This window comes from Schistosoma mansoni, chromosome 4 (assembly GCF_000237925.1).
Source record: "Schistosoma mansoni strain Puerto Rico chromosome 4, complete genome".
Lineage (NCBI taxonomy): Eukaryota > Metazoa > Platyhelminthes > Trematoda > Strigeidida > Schistosomatidae > Schistosoma > Schistosoma mansoni.
In genome coordinates, this window is record NC_031498.1 from 9645879 (window position 1) to 9668065 (window position 22187).

At 31.2% G+C, this 22187-nt stretch overlaps 2 protein-coding genes across 2 annotated transcripts in view; both read right to left on the reverse strand.

The window, feature by feature from the left end:
- Positions 1-1822: 1822 nt before the first annotated feature.
- Positions 1823-2136, reverse strand: Smp_156610 (hypothetical protein; the record flags this gene model as incomplete). Its single annotated transcript, XM_018796761.1, has 2 exons — positions 1823-1916; positions 2093-2136. 2 exons carry the CDS (start codon positions 2134-2136, stop codon positions 1823-1825), a joined length of 138 nt encoding a protein of 45 aa, XP_018651871.1.
- A 1696-nt stretch (positions 2137-3832) lies between these two features.
- Positions 3833-22187, reverse strand: part of Smp_156620 (putative integrin alpha-ps) — a gene marked incomplete at both ends in the record, with an annotated part of 65669 nt that continues 47314 nt past the window's right edge. The window contains 7 exons of the mRNA XM_018796762.1: positions 3833-3997; positions 9518-9668; positions 12485-12561; positions 14857-14997; positions 16623-16830; positions 19487-19651; positions 21964-22095. Coding sequence (XP_018651872.1) covers positions 3833-3997; positions 9518-9668; positions 12485-12561; positions 14857-14997; positions 16623-16830; positions 19487-19651; positions 21964-22095 — 1039 coding nt within the window. The remainder of the gene's footprint in view (positions 3998-9517; positions 9669-12484; positions 12562-14856; positions 14998-16622; positions 16831-19486; positions 19652-21963; positions 22096-22187) is intronic.

Here is a 22187-nt window from a genome sequence, read left to right on the forward strand (position 1 = left end):
AGTATATATGTTCTGAATATCATAAGCCCGAAAAAAAGATATAAAGTGAGTAAAAGCATAAATAATAGTTTACAATTCAAAGTTTCCTAATTTTGATTGTTAACTAGATCTTATCCCATCACATAGTATTATTATATGAAGAAGACAAGTAGCTGTAGCTTAATTTAGTCACATTTACTTGTACATACTTCTTAGTTTTAAATAATAAAGTGTTTATTCATTGTTGTTTTATTTAATTATCTAAAAATGAAGCAATTAAACTATTATGTATAGTCGAAATCACGAGTCAATTGAAGCTAGACTACCTTGGAAAACCTGGAAGCACTGGACGGCCGTTATGTATTTATGTATTTAAAGCGTTTCCAATTGTAATGGATATTGGTTAGTATCAGTTTGATAGTTTAAAAAAGGTCACTATGATAATAGTAGTAGAAATCATTTTTATAAAAAAATTAAGGCTGAAATTATTATTTAGAGACGAAATTGATAGTAAAAACATTTAATCTCTAACTTCAAGCAGAAAAAAAGTTAGTCGGTATGGAGTGAGTCGGCAGAAAACGTCGGACGTAGGTTTTATGCTAGTTGATTATATAAGTCATTAAGATGTATCTGTAATCCTGAGGGTATAATGCTTGCCCAGCTTCACAAACACAAACCACATTACAACTTTATTAGAAGAATTCAATAAGCACTAAATGACTTGACAAGTATGACAATGATCCCTAGTCAGTGACCACCCAATTGTGAAACAGAAAATGTTTTATTTTGATACCCAGTATTACGTGACGGATTAATTTATGGTCTTCATGAAGAACTAGGATAAAGTATAAGGCACTATTTTTAGGATTAAGACGTATTAATGTGATAGACATCTTTACTTTTACATATATCTGTTACAAGTCTTATTAAATTCAGATTCGATATCGTTTTGGTATCAGAAATATGTACTGCATTATAAATTAAGATAAAAAACACCAATCATAGTTTTTCAAGTTTTCAATGATTCAACAGTAGACGATAATAGAATAACATTAGAAAAAAAGAGGAAAATTCAGCATTTTTTGATTTGTTAAAGGAAACCTATAGAGATCTTTGAAGTTGATTTGTAAACTTGTTTGAATAACATAGTGTAGTGAACAGAGCATGGGTGAGGACAATCGAAATGTATTTGAGCTCAAAATTACAGAATATCTCACTAAAATCTGACAACCATACAGTTAACAGTTAATTTTTAAACTATCAGACAATTGTCTCAATATTGACCATTCCTTCTGCAAATATCAATCTATCGTCTCCGATTTCATTGTTCATGCATTTTCATACCAATTGCGTTTCGTTTCAGTTCTTTCCTTATCGATCTTCTACCAAAATACATTCTATGCCTTACCATCAACATATACTACTTATGTGAATATAAGTAACCCACACCACAATAGTAGAACGTGAATAATGAACAGTTAAGTCACAGTCAATCGTAATCATTAAAATCTCAATAAGAGTGAAGATTGAATTTTAAAGAGTTGAAGTGATTGTCTCAAACTAGAGTCTCTAATATCTGAGTTATAAGACAAAACTAATTACTCATAACTATCAATTTATATGATTTCGATTAGAAAATTAAATAAGATAATTATTTACATTTGAGTGTTCTTATAGATACCTCATTGTAAACGTTCATTATATTCATAATGAAGCTACTTAGTCCTACTGATGAAACATTTACAAGAGAAATAATGAAAATAAAAGAAAACCAGAAATTCGTTATTTTTATTAGTACGTTAAAAATCTTGTTATTGGTAACAATATAGACATTAATCACAACTTACCCAAATACTGAAACATTGACAATCATTTTAATATTTACTTGTAGTTCATTAGTTAATTGTCCTTCAACTTGTATGGGATTATTCGAACTTCTAAAAGTTGGAAAGTGAAAAGAGTACATATAACTAACCTACAAATATAACTAATTATTCTATGTATTGCTTCTATTTATAGTTTGAGAACGATTTTTGTTAATTTAATACCATTGAAAGCCAAGAGGTACTGAAAATCTGTTCACTAAACTATTCGGTTACCAAACTGTACATACCGCTGACTATTACAGGGGTTGGTCTCAGAACTGCCAGTTGTCATGGTGAATGTATTACTTTTAACCCTTTAATTTTGAATTTAGTCGTCCTGTTAAACAATTGCACATCAATAATGTGTAGTATCAGTTTATATGTTAAGCCCATATACTTTATTCTAGCTTCTGGCCAAGCTAATTCACCTATACATTATGAGTCATATTTTGATCTTGTTATTTATTCGCTTATTAACCTTGACTATATTTTTACATGAGCGTATATGTGTATGCACACTTCGTATCTTATTCATCATATGTCTGTCATTCATTTTTGTCTGATTATGAATATTGAGTAATGCTTGCTCATAGCGAGGTGGCCTCCCAGCCATCTCCAATGCGCATCACTTTCGCTTCGTTCGTTTTTGTTCGCCTCATCACTCTGATTCTCTGGCCAGATCAATTAGTATAGAAAATATATGTATTTAAAATCCATTCTCGTATTTGACTTATTTAACTCGTTATTTCACCAACGCGGATAAAGTCATTTATGACATACGAGGATAGACAGTACGTACGATCAAAAAGGAATCAGATTTAAGCTACTACAACAGATTTGGTAATCCCGACTAGCGAACACGCAACATAAATGTTGAACTAATCTGGACCATTAGGATGCAACTTAATGATCTAAAGGTAACGCGGTCCTTTGGAGTTTGTGTTTTATATCTGAAGATCCTTGTGCACCATAGAGGATTTCTATGCAGTGAAAAAATAAAAGTAAATTGCTTTACGGTTTTCAGTGTTGCTTTAACCGATGTGAATTTATGACGAAAGCCGTTTGTGGATTCTACTTATGATGGAAGCAGATGACGAACTCATACATATAGCTTTGATTGGATTCACTTAGAATTGAAATAATTTATTATCGCCTTAAAACATGAAACCTAAACCAATGTAATATACTGAAGCATGATAATCGGAATAATTAGGTTTATGCGAGTAGAATTGATTATTTAGAGATGAAATTGTATAAAGAAATACGATAAAATTAAGTGAAGCAAGCGGTTTTTACTATTCATTTGAATACTTTTTAGTGATTTGCTAGCCTTTATTCCCCACAAAGTTGAGATTTATACACTTAGATCCTTATCTGATGTGTGAGGTTAAAGTGGGAATAAAAATCTAAAAAGTCTAAACATTCAATGTATTTCAAAAGTATCAAAAAGTGTGGAATGTACGATATCAAAATACTTTTAAGTTTCATAGTGAGCATTATATTAACCAGCTAAAATTGGAATTATTTATATTTTACATATTCAATAAATTAATGATTTATTGGAGCTATCACTCATCATCATCAATCGAAATCTATATCAATATTTGACTTGATTGACCAAACACATCTCATTCACCTTGAAGCAAGTCACCAATGACTACTAAATAATACCAGCTGTTAGGTGATTCTTGGTTTCACAAAATATTCTTCATCTAGTGAAAATTATCCTCGTATCTAGTCTAAACCAGTAATATGAAACATTTACATCAGAAAAGCAGAACATATGAACTATATGTGTTATCAGTGGGAGACTACCGAACTAGTAAATAAGTTAAAAGTTATAGTATTTACTATAGGGATTAGAAAAATAAGACCCCATATCCATGTGTGCATATTCATAGTAAACAAATGATAACAACTAGAAAAAAAGATAACAAAACGACTGATCTAATATAATAAGATATAAAAAAAATAAACAAGCAAATAACTTACATTAGTACAGTACTATTTACATGAAATTTAGCCATTTGTACAGTTAATTGATGCCCGATTACCAACCATCGTATCATACATTCACTTGATTCACCAGAAGCTAATGGATATTGAAGATGACATATTGCTGTGTCCGGTTGAATTAAACTAGCTTCTTTTAGCTAAATTTAAAAAAATCATTGGTTAAACAGTAATTCTAATAAAAAAAGGACCGATTGAAACAAAAAAATAAACACAGAAATAAAAAAATTTAAACTAAACAGTGTTTTCAAGTATGTGTAGACAATAATTAAAAGATAAACAAGGAGAGTATTAATCAGAACTAGACGTGGATAAAAATCCAATTTTTATGATTTTTGTCGTTCCTCACATACCCTACAATCTAGTTGTTGTTGTTATTGTCTCTTGGATTCATCAAATGAAATAAGGTGACAGCTAAATATGACTCATTTTATCTATAATATATCCTGTTTAAACATTGGTTAATAAAAAACATATGAAAATATCGATAGAAAAAGAATGGAAAACAAGAGAATGATCAATTGTAGTTCTCAACACCAATGGGAAGATTCAAACAAACAATACAAATACATTAAAAACGATTGAATCTGAATAGGTGGCTTGCTTGAACATCTGGGCTACCTGTTCCTGTTATCTAGACATTTCAATAAGTCATCTAATTTTGTTTGTTTTAATACATCATTATGGCTATTAACAGCATAACCTATTCATGTGCGTTTCTGAAAAATGCACAACCTTTCGCTGTACAAGTTACAAAAGGTTCAGTCAGAGATATCGTGGTTACTGGCAATATGCAGCGAAAAGAACGTACATTATTTAGATGTCGATTAACTGGACTGCTAACTGGCGATCACTCAATATTTGTCATCAGGATCGATCAAGAAATAAGGAACGGAAACTTGTTTAAATACTTTGTGCTGAGAATTCTATATTATACCAAAAATATAATATTGAATAAAGCTAATGATAATGATAATAATAAAAGCAGAATAAGAGACAAAAACTAATTTCATGTAGATTGCTAAGGTGATATGATTTATAAGTTTAAGTAATCGATGTATAGTGTCACGTGTTGGCGGTATTACATAGAAATGTGAAAGACTGGAAACAGAATTAGTATTTAAATCAGACCGGTAGATACGAAAAAAAAACTATGTACGATTCCATGAGAGAGTTGGGAAAACTCAGTCAGTCAGTCAGCTACAACGTAGGACCAGGCACATTTATGCATCGGTCCAAGTTGCCATACCTCGTTACCACAACAAGATCAACACCGGATTCATAGTAGTTAATTTAGTGTTGGTAGTAGTATATAAATTATAGGTTGTATATAAGGATATAGTATAGGAAGGAAGAGAGATATGAAGCAATTTTAGTCTCAAGGTTTAAGGGAAGATAAAGAGTGTATACACCTACGCCATTGTGATCGATTCTGAGCCATGTCACCTAGAGTCTCCAACCATTGGTTACGATAGTCACGCGGACCCCAACCAGGTAGTCTGCATCTGCCAACATGGCTCAGACTAGAAGTTAGTGACTTCAAACACTGATGCCATGTTTTGGTTTGGCCGCCCCTAACTCTCTTCCAACCGTCCCCAATACTAGTCATCATAGCGCGTCGTGGTAATCGGTGTTCAGGCATACGTAACACATGGCCCAACCATCTCAGTCGATGAAGATTCATCACCTCATCAACTGATTTACCATCGTTCCCTAATACCCTGCGTCTAACCTCACTATTACTTACCCGGTTATCCCAGCAGATGCGAGCAATATTTCTAAGGCATCTGTGGTCAAATACTAGTAACCTACGAGTATCTTCTACTCTTAATGGCCATGTTTCACAGCCGTAAAGTAGAACAGAACGAACTGATGAGCAGTATACTCGTCCCTTAATTGATAGACGGATATCTCGTCTACGCCATAGGTGACGTAAGTTGGCAAAAGCCAAACGAGCTTTTTGAATCCGTGCTGAGATTTCGTCAGACACCAACTGATCAGACTTCCAAGATAAGTGAAGTTGTCGACGCGTTCGACTACTTCACTCCCTATCCTTAGTTCGGGTGTTGACGCAGTCCAGTCCTGGAGTGACAATTTACATTTGGATGGGGAGAAACGCATCCTAAACATCCTGGCATTATTACTGAGTTCCAACAGAAGACTCTGCATTTTGCCAGCGTCTTCACCAAACAGGACTATGTCATCTGCGTATTCTAAGTCGCTTAGTGGTCCCCCTGGTAGGAGATCAATTCCTGTAGATTCAGTCGAAGAGAGTGTTATTTGCAGCAACAGGTCTATAATGAAGTTAAACAAAAACGGAGATAGTGGACAGCCTTGACGGACACCACTTGAGGTTGTAAAATCATATGACAGTTCGCCATAAGCTCTTACTCGACTAATAGTGTTCGAGTAAAGAGCCTTCAAAAGGTTTATGTACTTCTCAGGTACACCTTTCAATGACAGACACTGCCACAGAACCTCTCGGTCTACAGAGTCAAATACTGCTTTCAAGTCAAGAAAAACTATCATTGTCGGACGCCGATAAGCGTGTCTGTGCTCTAAAACTTGGGAAAACTCAATATTATACCAATTGATATATAGGCTACTAGATCTATAGGAAGTGATCAAAACTAAGATTACTGATTAAAACAATATGATCATTACTGAGTTTAACATTTATTTGGATTTTCACATGTTTAGTTATGAATCATTTCAGTATGTTGTTCTATTGTATTCTGATGGGTATTCACTCAGTTTTGATTTTTATTTAGGATGAAATTAGTTTTTCACTACAATAATTTAGATGTAATCATTATCCGCTGATAAAGAAACCTGTATATAAAAGATGGCATTTTTCCCAGTTTCAGACCAGATTATTCTTCTCTTGTTAATTTCACAGTTGTGGGGCTGAGTTAACTGTTTTAAGGGGTATAATGAAGAGTGATTGCTTTCCGTTTACTCATTGCAGTCTCTCTTGAGATGATATTTTCTAACTGCGTAGCAAGGAACAGATTATAACAAAGATCATGTACAAAAAAGGTTATGTGGACATTCTATAGTTATCAACAATTACATCAATACATTTCTAGGCCGTGTTATACTACTTTAATAATTGAAATTTTGAATCAAAAGCACGAATTAATTTCTTATGGTCACCAACTATCTTATCAAAGTGTATGCAGAAAATTTCACCACTGTTAAAATTTTCGACAATCTGAAATAAAGAGTTAATATGTATATGATATATCATTTTATACCTTAACCGTATAATTCATTCAAGTATAACATTTGTCATAAAATCGCTCGTTACTGTTAAAAAACTCAACCCATATAAATCATTTACTTTTTAAAAATCTTATCTCCAAAACCTATATCTCGCAGTTGAGTTATCGGATGTGACATTTGTTCAATCTACAGAGGAGTATATAGGCAGTACTTGTATTAAAGTACTCTGAATTTCAAATATTATACACAAAATCGTAGTGAAATAGCGTATCAGTTCAAATGGTACATTTCTTGATAAATGTTTATTGATGTATAATTTCTTTGTCTTTTTATAATGAACTATGCTTCAAATCTAAACTCTACTGTTCAAGTTATTTATATAACGATTTCATAATATATTTAATAGAAGGAAACTAATTATAAGCTTATATGAATATGACGTAAAGAACGTCTGAAAATAATTCAACCAATTCATTTCATTTTTACTCTCTCTACAAATCAGTGGAACTACATAAACAATACAAAGTGATTCAATATGATTGTAAGTAAGCTTTGTACTTGATAAGATTTGTGTGTACACAGCTGATGTTCAGCTGTTCAATAGTTTTGTATATGAGAATACAAAAGATGTCACACACAGTTATACAGTCACAGACGTTGTTTTTATATCCACCGTAAATAATAGATGCTGCACAAAGATAGATCTTTTGATTCTCATAGTTTACATCATGAGCTGATGTAAACTAAACCATCATTGAAAACCTGAAATCACCGGATGTCCATTTCGTTCTCGTATGAGGCTTCTCATCAGTGCACATCCACGACTTCAGAAACTTCGGCCTCGCGCTTCAAAGCCTAACCTTAAGACCGCTGGGTCGACATTCAACAGTGTTGGAGTATAACTTAAATAGGTCACATCCATTGCTTGCGGTTGATATGTCTCGCATACCACACTGCTTGGGAGTTCCACACTGGGACGAAACGACCGTTCAATGCTTCTGGGTTTTTAATGATAGTCTAGCTAATATCAGTTTGTGATTTAAACTGTAAAAATTCTACAGTTTCCAGAAATCCTGTATGCAAATATTTTGGTTGTTTGCAGTTTAATTTATAAGATTTTAAAGATTCTTTAGGTTAAACGGAAGGATATAAAAGTATCTCTTCAATCAAATATATCCATATTTTCAATGAACGATTATGTAGTCTACGACAAAATATGTTTGAAAAGTAATAAGAAACACTTCTCTAGCCAAAACTGTCGTCTGTTACAAATTAATAAAGTATTAAATTTATTATCTTTTTTGCTTTTTAATCGATTGATAGGTTATCCTTTCACAGGAGTTGAAATGTCTAGCTTCATTTATGTACTAATTTTAGTACTCTATATGCTATCAGAAGAAAATCATAGCAAGCAACAAATAATTATTCAATATAGATTTTTTTTCTAGTGATTCTAACCCTATTCAACTGAATATAATTTACTATTCAAGTTAATCAGAAACTATAAATGAAAGAAAATATGACCAGTGGAGTTCAATCAGGTCTGTTGTGAGATAGTAACTCACTGAAGACATTGGTGGATGTGTCGCTCAATTTTGTGGATCGGTTGTAGTTAGACATTAACACCGTTGGATGCCGGCTCAGTGGTCAGCGCGCGAAATTGGTAGGTCCTGGGTTCGAATCTCGTGAGGCGGGATCGTGGATGCGCACTACTGAGGAGTCCCACAATAGAACGAAACGGCCGTCCAGTGCTTCTAGGTTTTCCATGGTGGTCTAGCTTCAATTGACTCATGATCTCAATTATTGAAAAATATTAGAAATATATTTTGCTCGGTATTATCATTTTTACATTTTATTGAGAATTTTCCAGTTTCGAGTAAAGTTTTCTCATTCATTTATCTAATCCGATATTAATGAAGTTACTAATGGATTAATCATAAAATCCTTTTTTTTATTTTTGATACAAAAACATTTCTAATATTTTTTGATACCCTTTTTATTATCCATCTACTACTTTTTCGGTTAATAAAACATCACATTTTTTATTGTATAGAGAATACTATGAAACGCAATCGACATTGTAATTAACGCTTAAGTTCATTGAAGTTACTTTGAATCAAACAAATATATCTATATAGTAGGTGTTAAATAAGTATAGGGAATAAAAAGAAAAACAACTGAGATATATCTTACGATTAAAAATATTTTTTGTGTGAGGTTTTGGACAAATTCGTGTCAGTTGTAAGTGTATATGTCTTGAAAATTACACAGAAGTCATAACTTTAGGAAGGATAAGGTTTAGGGTCAGATTACTATGCTTTCATTGAAACTCAAAGTTATTGAAAACTAATCAATATATTATTACTGATCTTTCAATGGTTAATAAATGTTAGAACACTTTTAGTTGTTTTAGCCAAATCAACAGTACAACTTACATTTGAATCAAGTTCCAATAAATTTGGTAGAAAATTACTAACTAATGCAGTCGCATAAACTAAATCATTGCCAATATTTGTTACACGAACAGATAATTCAATTGTTTGATTATTATCATCACCTACATAAACAACAGGTCCATTTTTATCTCTACAATAGTATGATAAAGTTGAAAAAGAAAAGAAGTTATTATTAAGAATTAATTGAGAATAATAAATGACAGTTTTGCTTATACATGGATTGTTAGATCATGTAAAGTTTATAATCTGATTAAAAATGCCTTGAGTTCCAGATGTTTTTTGAAGTATTTGCTGGGAGAAATGTTGATTGGTTTAGAACAAAACATCTATGGTCTATTTCATATCTGTTTACTAAACCTATTAATTTCAGTACTGAAAGTAAAGTCTCATTGGTTTATGGACTGGATTTAACCCAACTACATTGGTTTTCGTAAACGTTAGCTCAAATAGGTTATATCGAGCTGATTCTTAAAAGTAGACACTATTCACATTTTCCTATGTAAACACGTACATAAAATGAAGGTTATTCATCAATTAGCAACAAACAACTATTAACATGTTTGTAAAGGCTTGTCTACAATATTACTATGATTTGTTCAGGTCTATTCAGCTGCAGTAATTTACTGTGGCCTCTTATACAACATAATCAAAAGAGTGTCAAGCACCCATAAATGATTACCTTCTAGAATACATAGGATTTCTGGACGTTTCTGACTTAAAACTGTTAATGTATAATTTGTTTGCGTAATTAACCGCTGATTGTGTCAATTCGCTTTCAACGTTCAAGTTACCAATAATAATTACCACACAGCGATAATATTCAAACTTTTCATTCAACTAGATATATCACTATAAGAATGAGTGAATATTCAGATGTCACATCAATAAGGCTTGACACATGTTATTAAAAAATATCGTATTGTTTAGTCTTTAGTGTTGGATAAATCCTGTTGATCAAGTTGCATTGTAGTTAACAGATATTTAGCATAGTGAAACACTTAGTCAATTATTAGGTGGTTTATATCATTCAATATTGGAGGAAGCAACCTCGAATCTTACATGGAACATCAGTTCCAACGAGAAAGCAGGCACACCATGTAAACAGGTGCTAACTAGTGGGGAAATCTATATCCAGGGCTTTGTGTTGATTGCATTCATCCAGTTCTTATTGTTGAAGATTTCTTGATTTTGAGCGATGGTACAACTACGTCATGAAAACTAGAATTATATTCTATAATGTTATAACATTCCAGTTGGAAAGCTAACCGATAAAGTATTGATGTGTTGTATCAGTGTATATTAGTTCCATTAATAACACCGAGGACAACAAGTGACATCTCATATGATTCTGTGTACATATATATTCGCAAATGGAAGGCTCTGTTTTGAGTGAATAAAAGTACGAGTAGGTTTGATAGGCACCTAAAAATATTTTGAATAGTTTGATGAAAAGATTTCATTGATGTAATCATAAGACTTATTCAGTTAGATAGAACAGTCAATCATGTGATACATATTAGTTCCACTCTTTCTCCTACATACTGGATTGTGTATTTCTGATCAGAAAATTGCATAATTCGTGATGATAACCGAATATCTAATCATAGAACAATCTGATATCTTATCCATTATACTATTGGTTCAAATTAATCTATCTGTTAAATATTGAATCAATGAGGGATGTGATTAAAAAGGCTACTCTCAAATAATGATCTATTTCTCTATCAATTCAATACATTTATTCTATCTATTACTAAGCCACTTCTCGTTTATTTAATGTAATTTAAGTTGACGTTTCATTATAGACGAGAACTAGAAATTTAGTTCTTTTTTCCTCTCAAAAATCAAATATTGATATTAATTAACATATTTCGTCTTAAAACTGGTTATTCCATTAAAGATGAGTTTACTAAGTTGTTTCAATTCAAATTAAACCAGAATAATTATAGTGATTGCATAGATTGCAATTATCATATTCCATTAAATAAATATTCATTGAAATATCTATTGTTAAATAGTTCTAGAATAAGTTGAATTGGTTACTTGACAGTTTTTAAAATGTATAGGCTGACTGATATGTATCTGAGACAAAAAAGCTATCATCAGAAGGTGAATAAAATAATTCTTAAAAATGTTTTCATTTATAGATATTTATTTTCATTCAAATCATCTATGACCAGGTTGAAGTTCGACATTGATACCGTTGGATGCCAACTCAGTGGTCTAGAGGATAAAGTTTGAAGCGCAAAACCAAAGGTTCCGCGTTCGAACCCAGAATGGGGGGTCGTGGATACTCACTGTTGGGAAGTTCCATAGTTGGGCGAAACAGTCATCTAATGCTTCTAGGTTTTCAACGATGGTCTAACATTAATTTGTCCATGGCTTCAATAAAATTCATCAATCCTCATAACCTCAAAATGAAGTTATTAATTTATTTGAAGGTAAATTAATTATCCCAATCAATAACAGAATGAAAGGATTTAACACAAATATTTCCACAGGTTTGACAACTCGAGAGGATTGGTAATAAAGGAAATAAACCTAAGTGAAGTACAAGATTATAAAGAATGTCAAGAGGCCTTAAGTCGATTGAGAAGGACATTGAATTTATAGGCTGATGTTGACTGAAATGACAACTACTCAGGCAGTAAATTACTTCGTTATCTCAATTTCCTTTCATTTGATTCACAATAAAGGTAGAATAATTTCACTAGATTTTTACTTTTAGAGAGGATAAGTTTTATCTCGAATGAAGGTGGATTACGAGGAGAAGATAAGAAAAAAAATATAACTCATCCAAGATATAATGATAAAAGTTTCATTCAGTGATGCTTCCTTCATAAAATAAATACCAAGTTTCAATTGAGTTATGCTTATTTTGAAAAGAGAAGAAATATATTTGTAAATGTAAACTATTTGCAAAATAAATACAGATATTTCACTTACCTGGTTACTTTCACATTATAGCTAACTCTTATGGTTGGGCAACATTGTCGAATCGCACAAGGATGATCAAAGGATATCTGAGATTACAAATTAAAAAAAGAATTTGAATTTATGAACTATATAGATATATACATCGTAATATTGAATCATTTGAAACAATTGTTATAGTATGACACTGTATTTTGATATAATTAGTTGTCAGCTTTTGATTTATCCCATTGTTGATAGAAGGAACTGAATTTTGATGCGTTCTTATTAGTATATACGCATATTGTGTGGTTTACCTCGATATGGCTCATTTTTAACAACGGGATGATTAAAACTATTACTACTACCATATACATCAAACAAATTAGTGGCTATCAGAACTCTGTGGATAACACGTTGGGAAAAAATTACTATGCTTCAGTTTTGATGTATACATCAATATTAAGTTCCCAATTCCTTCAACTGACGAGCCCTACATACAACGAAACGTGAACCCTGAATTTTAATGCTAGCCGTGTACATTGTATTTTGATTTATAAAGTGATTAGTTTGTTTTTACATGAATCGATTTTATAATAGCAACAGATGTTTTAAAATTAAATAATAAGCCTTATAGTCACGGCAACTTTTATCTCACATAAATCTGCTAATGTAGAGAACCTTTATTAATTACTCATGGCTCTGAACTTTCTTCGCAATAATTAAAAAATACTGGTATGATTGTCGAGAATCGACCTGATAATAACGAAGTGTTGAGTTACGGATATTTTTAAAAACTACTGATTGACCTCAACTAGAGGGTCATCAAAATTCATGATAAATTGAATATATTTCTAGTCCATGTTTGTGACTCCTCAGTTGTTCATACTCACCACCTCAAACATAATATTTAATTCACAACGTTTATTTCCGGCAACACCTTAACCACTTAAACTATGGGTTTAAATGTCAATTTAGCTTCCGATGGCTCCACAGTTGACTGAATTCAGAAGTGGAAACCATATTTAAGTAACAAATTGATTCGTGTAAATCCACCAAACTATACCAAAGTATTGTGCTGTGTATATTGGTTGTTAAAAGAAAAGATGAAGCCTTATATAGTTCAACAAATAAGTTTGTAAAATGGCTGAGGAATACTAAATATTAGAATGATTTAATTTAGCATTTAAAAAATATTTTAAAAAGCCAATATAAACATGTAATAAAACTAAGATTAGCAATGCAATAACTCAAAAGTGTTCTGTTGGTAGCAGTATATGTTCAAACTAATAATCAGTAAATATCAGCTTATTTGAATTGCAACCATTATAGCCATAGGGCTTCGTAGTTTAGCATTTAAAAAATATAGTTCGAAATAAAATGTTATCTACAAACCCGACAATTTCACTGTTCAGTTTCTTCACTGTAACAGTAATCTGTATATAATAACTTTTATTTAAAAATGTGAACTTTCGATTAAGTGCTAAAGGAGTGCACATTATTTTACAAGTGCTAATGCTTTATATTTGTAATAACTGTTAGATTTGATAACATGAATTTGTATCTCACAAGAACCACCCGTTACCCTGGAATTGCAGTAGCACCATGCTAACAAATCCCGACTGATACAAAACCTAGTTCTAAGGCACCTAATGGTTTGTTTTTAACTATCTAGCATGAATAAAATAGTTTATATCATTTTAGAAGTAAACATTTTTACCCATAATACCTAAATTCAACAATATAGTGATATAGGATCATTAGTCAAGAAGTTTATAAATGATTGATCATTATTTTTTTTTAATTATTGAACTATAAATATAAGGGTATTTATATAATCGAACGTTATATTCTTATATGTGTTTTACTTATCTACAGTAAATAAACTACAATTGATTTTTAATCTTGATAAACCTTGGTTTTATAATACAGTGAGATACTTTAATATTGTTGACAGCCTTCATAATAAATATGTAAAGCCTGAAGTTCCTGAACTCGATCTCATGTCTAGTCATGAGTGTCTACTGTTGAAGAGTATTATATTTGAACAAAATAAAAGTTCAATGTCTTATGTTTTTTAATCGTTGTGTAGCTATTTTCAGTTCAGGATATAAAAATTATAAAAGAAAACTAGCAAATTAAAAATTATTAGCGAACTAAACATCAGTCGGTTAATTTCGGTGAACTTTCGATCTAAATAACTAGTTGTTTGATTTATGGCATTTCTGAGATGAATCAGACAACTAATTATACAGGTGAAACTTAATATTTTTCAACATATCGCCCAAATATTTCATTTATTGAATTATGATTGCTACCGTTATATATATATATATATATATATATATATATATATATGCATAAATTTTATGAAAAATACATAGAAATGTGTTAAAACGTTTTACCTGAAGTAGTTCAGTATTTTCACGTGGATCAGCTACAGGATACTCGTCAATTTGATCAGCTAATGGATATGGTTCAGTCATTTTGGCAATCCATTTAACACCAATTTTTAAACGTTCAGTTTGATCAATCAGATATGTGTCCTAGATAGATATAAAAATTAACGTAAACTATGAAATGGGTTACATATTAAAAAGTATACAATACTTTATGACAGATGAACTTCTTATTGTATTGGGTTCTTAATGGGCTTTAGGTTAAGTTCTTACACAGATTTTTTAATGCCCGTAACAAATTCTATGTAATTTCTATATTTAGTGTCCGATATATTTGAGTTAAAGATATTTTTACTAAACATCATATGCTATGTAGTAAGAAACAGAGGTGATATGTTCGAATTAGTCAGAATTCACACCTAGAAATAGTTAGAAAAATATTTCTGTCCGATGATCTAGATAGTGACTTAAAGGTGGAGTAATATGAATTATTAATTTATAACATGTTATCTTTTGTGAGTATTATACTACATAAACTTCGATGAAGATTTAAGTCAACACTAAGATCTATTAATATTTGTTGCATGCAAATTATTCCTAAAGATTATAAATGGCGTTTCACAAAGTGGAAAGCTGTCAATCTCATACTTTGCAATGTGTAATGGATTAGTATTACAATCACAAAGTTTATTAGATAAGAACTGAAGGTGAATTTTTTGAAACCTGAGTTATTGAGTGTTTTTACTACTGAAATAATTTTGATTCTGAAATGATGCGGCTAATAAACATACAACTTGGTTTACTTGTGAGAATTCTCGGTGTTAACCATGAATCATATGCAGATATATGTATGATAAATCATTAGGCTTCTAAACCGCCTATATACTGATGTTAATCATACAAGGTTGAACGTATAATCTTATTGGTTTCCTGTAAACAGAAAAAAGTTATTAAATAAGGTAATCATGTCACAACGTCTAACCATTAAGTACATTGAATTTTATTCTATAGTAGTCAAATTCTATCAATTATAACTTACTAATTAACTTATGTATTTAGAGTCATTTTTTCAGTATAATCAAAATCAACTAAATATTGGACATATTATGGTGTGGGTTACTTATATCCACATAAGTAGTATATTACGATGGTCAGGGATTGAATGTATTTCAATAGAAGATCGATAAGGAAGAACGTAACGCAATTGGTATGAAAATGCATGAACAATAATAATCGTAGGCGATGAACTGATATTTACAGAAGGAATGGTCAATATTAAGTAGTTTGTAAATTAACTATTTAATATATGGTTCTCATATTTTACTAAGATATTCTGTAATTTCGTGCTAAAGTACATATGACTGTCCCCACCCGTGTTCTGTTCACTACAATATTATCAAGAATTGTTTTCTTTTTCTTCCTTATGATACTTTTCAATACTTCATTATGTTAATTAAAATCGTAAATGTACCTCTGTTAAACATATAAAATATAACCTAATTTCATGATGAAGACAAATGATGATTGACCATACAGCATAGCTTTTATTTTAATAATTTTTTTTTCATACATAATTTCACATTGTCACACAGATTTTTCGTGTAAATACTTAGTTACAAATTTCTCAGTTATGAGTTCAATCTCCCCATAGTTTCCGTTTATTTGAAGATCTATGAAGTGTAAATAATAACATACACATATTCAAATACATTAGTTGGAAGATAAACAAATAAACATAACGAGTAAACAACTTTACATTTAGATAAACTTACTCGAAATATTATTCGTAATGTACTGGCTAAATTCAATTCATCTTGATTGAATGGTATTTTGTCTTGTATTTTGTTTAGATCACGACAAAAAGCATTTCCTTCTAATTGTAAATATCCACCAGGACTATCGTAACCCGTTAAATAAGCAGATTCATTACGTTTAAAATAATCTTTAAGAATTGTTTCACTATTTGATAAACTTTTCTCTCTTATAAAGACAATTGGTGATAAACTATAATTTTTATAAAATTCTTTCATAATATTTTTAGAAATTATATTCGAATATTGATTATAGGTGCATTTACTATCATAATCTGGTGAATAGTTTTGTGAAATTTGTTCCCAACCTTCTGAAATCCATTCATTAGTTGGATTACATTTTAATAAAATTAATACTGGATACGTTTTATATGGATTACAAGGCTTACTGTTTAAATAAAAATAATAATAAACAATTATTTATTTAGAACAATACATGTAAAATTGAGATCATGAGTCAATTGAAGCTAGACCATCATTAAAAACCTTGAACTACTGAACAGTCGTCTCATCCTAGTATAGAACTCCTCAGCAATGTGCATCCACGATCTCGCATTCGGAATTCGAACCCTAGGACCTTAGGTCTCGCGCATGAACGCTTAACCTCTGGTAAAATCACGTGATATTCCTGTGAAAAGTCACTAATAGATTAAGAAAATGTTTCGGTAGGTAGTCTGTTTTCTATAAATCTTTCTTTTTACGTCAATTAGACTACGTAATGTTATAAGTCACTTTAAAGAAATGAGCGAAACTTATTCACCACAGAAATTGTTTAATTTGGAATTTACTAATTACTTGAATATTTTATACAAAAATCGAATTTTTTTGTAAAATATTTAAGTGGTATTATTATAGTAAGCATGATAAGTAGTTGATAACTTACTTAATGCATAAATGTAAGAATAATACTTAAAACTATACATATATATTTATATGATAATTTTTTTGCTAATTTAGCATTGTTTGACGACCAGTCAGTCAGTCACAACGTAGAACTTCGTACGTACGTACATCAGTTCGAGTTGTCATACCACATTAACACAGAGATGCAGTTGTCGATTCAAATCCCATAGTGGTAGAAGTAGTAAGAGTATAAGCAGTAATCCGAAAGATTAGCGTTTGAAGATATTATTGAAGGAGTATAATACAGTGAAATAGATTTGTAAAGTGAAGAAAGATAGAGACATGAAGAATTCGGAAGATTATAATTTGGGAGAACACAAAGAGTGGATGCACCTTCGCTATTGATTGTTTGACAATATGTTGGTATAAGACACTGATATTTAACAAGGTTTATTTTCTAATTAACAATTGGAGGCAATAATAATTAGTGTATAATCTCAAAATGCATTAAATTCCATCAAATAACTTGGACCTAATCTATGTATTGATGATAAGAATAAAGTAGTTAGTCTAAGCTTAGAAAATTTAATTATCACAGTCTACATTAAATTTTATTTGGTTTTATGACATTTCACTAATTTCACTAATCAAATTTTTGATTACCCATTTTGATTTGACCAAATTCTATCATAATAATTTTTATGTTGTTTCGGTAAAGTTTACATGAACTGTGACAATTGACTATCAGTTAGAAAAAAATTCATTATCTGTGCTAAATAACCACTTAGATTATATGTGAAAATTATATTTGAATTATTGTCGGCGATCAAAATTTACATAATTCCAAGGTTTCGTCCGGTAAACTTGCTTGAACTTCTTCAGAGTCCTGAGCTTAAATATCGGAACCACTTAATTTGCTTTAAAAACTTCATAAAGTATTGTCCCTATTCTTTAGTCTGTACAAGTTTATTAATTTTAACCGTCTTAGTAGTTTGGCATCTGTAAGTTTCATTTAGATTTCACTTAGCTCTTAAGAAGATTTGTCATCAGTTATCTCATTTTGAAATTTGCATAAAAATTCAATAGCTGTGACCTTAAATCTGATTCAGCCATCAGTTAAGTATGCTTTTGCTGATAATTGATATGGTGCCACCAGCAAGTGCTATAGGTATGTATTCTAATTCAGTCAGTTATAAAACAAAATAAATTATTGAAAACTTTAAAGAATTTTGTCAAACACATAACAATAATAATCATAGTAATAATAATACTTTCTGATTCGAATAGAATGTATTTCTTTATGTAAACCTACGTAAGAGAACTAGACAAATAATGAACTTCATTTGTTAAACAACAAATAGTTGAGAGAAAAAGCTTTTAACATTAAAAAAAACTGAATTTTTTAACTTTAGTTTACCGTTTCGAAAATAATTTCGTTGATAATTGTCTATTTTAGATCAGAAGGGGTTTTGTGGAAATTTCAGTATCTTCACAGTTCAAATCATGAGTCAGGTGAAGCTAGACCACCATGGAAAACCTGGAAGCACTAGACGGCCGTTTCGTCCTATCGTGTGACTCTTCAGCAGTGCGCATCCAAGATCCCGCCTCGCCAGATTCGAACCCAGAACCTACCAGTCTCGCACCAGAGCACTTAACCTCTAGACCACTGAGCCGGCAACCAATGGTGTTAATGTCTAACTTCAACCAATCCACGAAGTTTGACTGTTTGTAACTTTTTTTGATATTAATTGTATATTCTTTATGTTAGCTAAGTAATGACGACTACTTTATACATGGTTGTGGTGATAACATATAGTTCTTATTTACAGAAAATATTATTCTCTAAATTCTTTTTAAACCGTGTTGATAGTATAATTACATGCAATATTTCATTGACTTTCACAAGTAAATTACTAAATAAGGTAAATGAACAGTCTAAACACATTATTAAATGAATAACACATATAGTATTTGTTACTTACCCATCAACACTGGTGTATGTGAGAATTAATTTCATATCAATACATTTAGCTGACGGAGCTTTATATCCAGTAATTGATTGAGCTTCATGAGTACAATCCATTAATGAATTTAATGAACTAGGCAGAATAGTACTACCATCCATTAATGTTAAATATGCGCTTAGCCTGTATAAATAACAAAACTACTTTAATAATATATGGATAATGAAATTGAAAAAAAACAGTGAAACAATGGAAAAAGATATTTTTCATTTGAAATGATTGTTAATAATTTCAGTGTAAGGTTTCTTGATGGAAATTTATGTCAATCCAGAAACTGTGGATTATAAAAGTAGATCATATGGAATTCTATACAGCAATGATGAACTGGCTGATGTAATTCAAACAACAATATTTTCTTGTGTGGATACATTCATTGAAATGTTCCAAACAATCGAGATTAGATTTTGCGTGGTTTACATCACGAAACGATCTCAATTACATAGCTGTTGAATACTAGGAATCACTGGACACTTGTCTCTTCCTAATATGGCCCTCCACTATCTAAGACCCCACTGGGACTCAGAATTAAGGGCTTCAGGTCTCACACCGATAGCTTGACCTTTATACCATTCAGTTGAAATGAAATAGTTTCACCTCAACCAACCGGCTTCCAATGACATTTTTGAGTAACTATCTCATTCACGACATGGTTGAACTTCACTTTTCACGCTTTCCATTAAAGCTCTGAGAATCACTTATTGAAATTAGTCACCAATGGGCATATAATTATTATTAGAAATCACTTATTTAAAGATAAAATGGAAGTACTTAGTTTTCCATAGTGTGCATTTTACATTCTATAAGCAACAACAGACAACTATTTGTTAATCGTTTTTGTTTTTGAAAGAATAAACTGATAATAATTCAACGATTTTCTGATTTATGAATATAAATCCCTTATATGGAGATACATTTCATGTAGTGTAGATCAATGTAATACAATCTCACAAGCTCTATATTTATTTATAAGATTATGCTGAGGCCTTGTAATTCCCTTTTCCAATTAATTTCACTTGACATCTAACAGAAGTGTTTGAGTGATCCAAACTGAAGTGTTCTAACATAGATGAAGACAATTACGACTATATAATACAATAACACTCGTGGCTGATTTTTGTGCTATTTAGTTGGAACAAGGAATATTATTTGACAATTCAATCATTTTGTTATCAGTCAAGAAAGAGACCATCAGATTGTCAGTGTATACCAGTGTATACCAGGAATAAGCAATTGTAGCTATTCATTATCATCATGGTGGGTAGCCTAAGTTATCATACATCGTCGATTCGACAAAATGAAATTAATAAGGTGAGTAGTAACAAAGTTGAGATAATTTTAGTAGAAACCATAGTGAGAAAGACCGAACATTAAGAATGTAATTCTGGAGGGAGGAAGGATAAGGCCACCTAGTCATTTAGTTTCATTTACTAGACTGTAGAGATCAAATATATATATATATATATATGTATAATTTGAGTTATTATATAGTTGCCGTAGTTCACTTAGATAGTTCTGAAGCAATCATTATTAAAGCCTTCACTTGATCATTCGATATTCTTAAAATTGACTTCCATTTATATTTCTTTGATTTTATTACTAATATTTAATAAATTATTCAGACAATAAAAATCATTGTTGACAAAATTAGGAATATAAAAATGCACATGGAATATGAAATATTCACGAAAAACAAACCTCCATGTTAAAGTTTCTTTTAACGGTGAAATTTACGAGTTGATCTTAGATAGACCACCATTGAAAACCTGGAAGCACTGGACGGTTGTTTTGTCCTAGTATGGAACTCCTCAACATTGTGCATCCATGATCCCGCATGCGAGACTCCAACCCAAGACTTTCGATCTCACACGCAAAGGCCTGGCCTCTGAACCACTGAGCCGGTAAATAACGGTGTTAAAGCCTAACTTAAATCGGTCCACGATCTTGTGCAACCATTCATCCATTGTCTAAGGTGGATAACTGTCACACCTGACATGAATTGGACTTTACTAGTCACGGCTTCTCACTAGAACTCTAGGAAATCCATCTTGAAGCTAGTCAAATAATGTATGTTGTTGTATGTTTCGCGTTCATGCTACATCATGAGTTAATATTGTATTGAGTTTATATTGAAATAATATTCAGAATAAGTACATTCATTGTCAGAATAAACCATAAGCTTTAAATTTATATAGCGAAGCATGAAAATAATTTCGGCAATTTGCACTTAAATTATTAATTAAAATATGAAGAACACATAACGTGAATTGCTTTATTGGTTTCTAAGCTAGATGTTGAAAATCTAAATCTTAAAAATCAAAGCTCAACGATCGACGTTATTTGAATATTTCTAGTTATTTCACGTTAATGTGTAATAAAATATTAATGCGTGAATTATAAAAACCGTAAAATAATTTCACTCTAAAGAAGGAGTTTACTTGACCACAGGTCTAGCCCGTAACACTGCAACAGAGCTAGATACAGCTGCTCCAATCGCCATATCCGGATAACCATTTTCATCTAAGTCGGCGCCATTCAATCCAAGTGAAAATCCGAATCCTTCTAATGGTCTTGGACTTTGCAAGTCATTTGCACAAATTATCTATATCAATTTCAATAGTAGAAATTAAAAAAAATGAAATGCTAAAATTTCACACAAAAC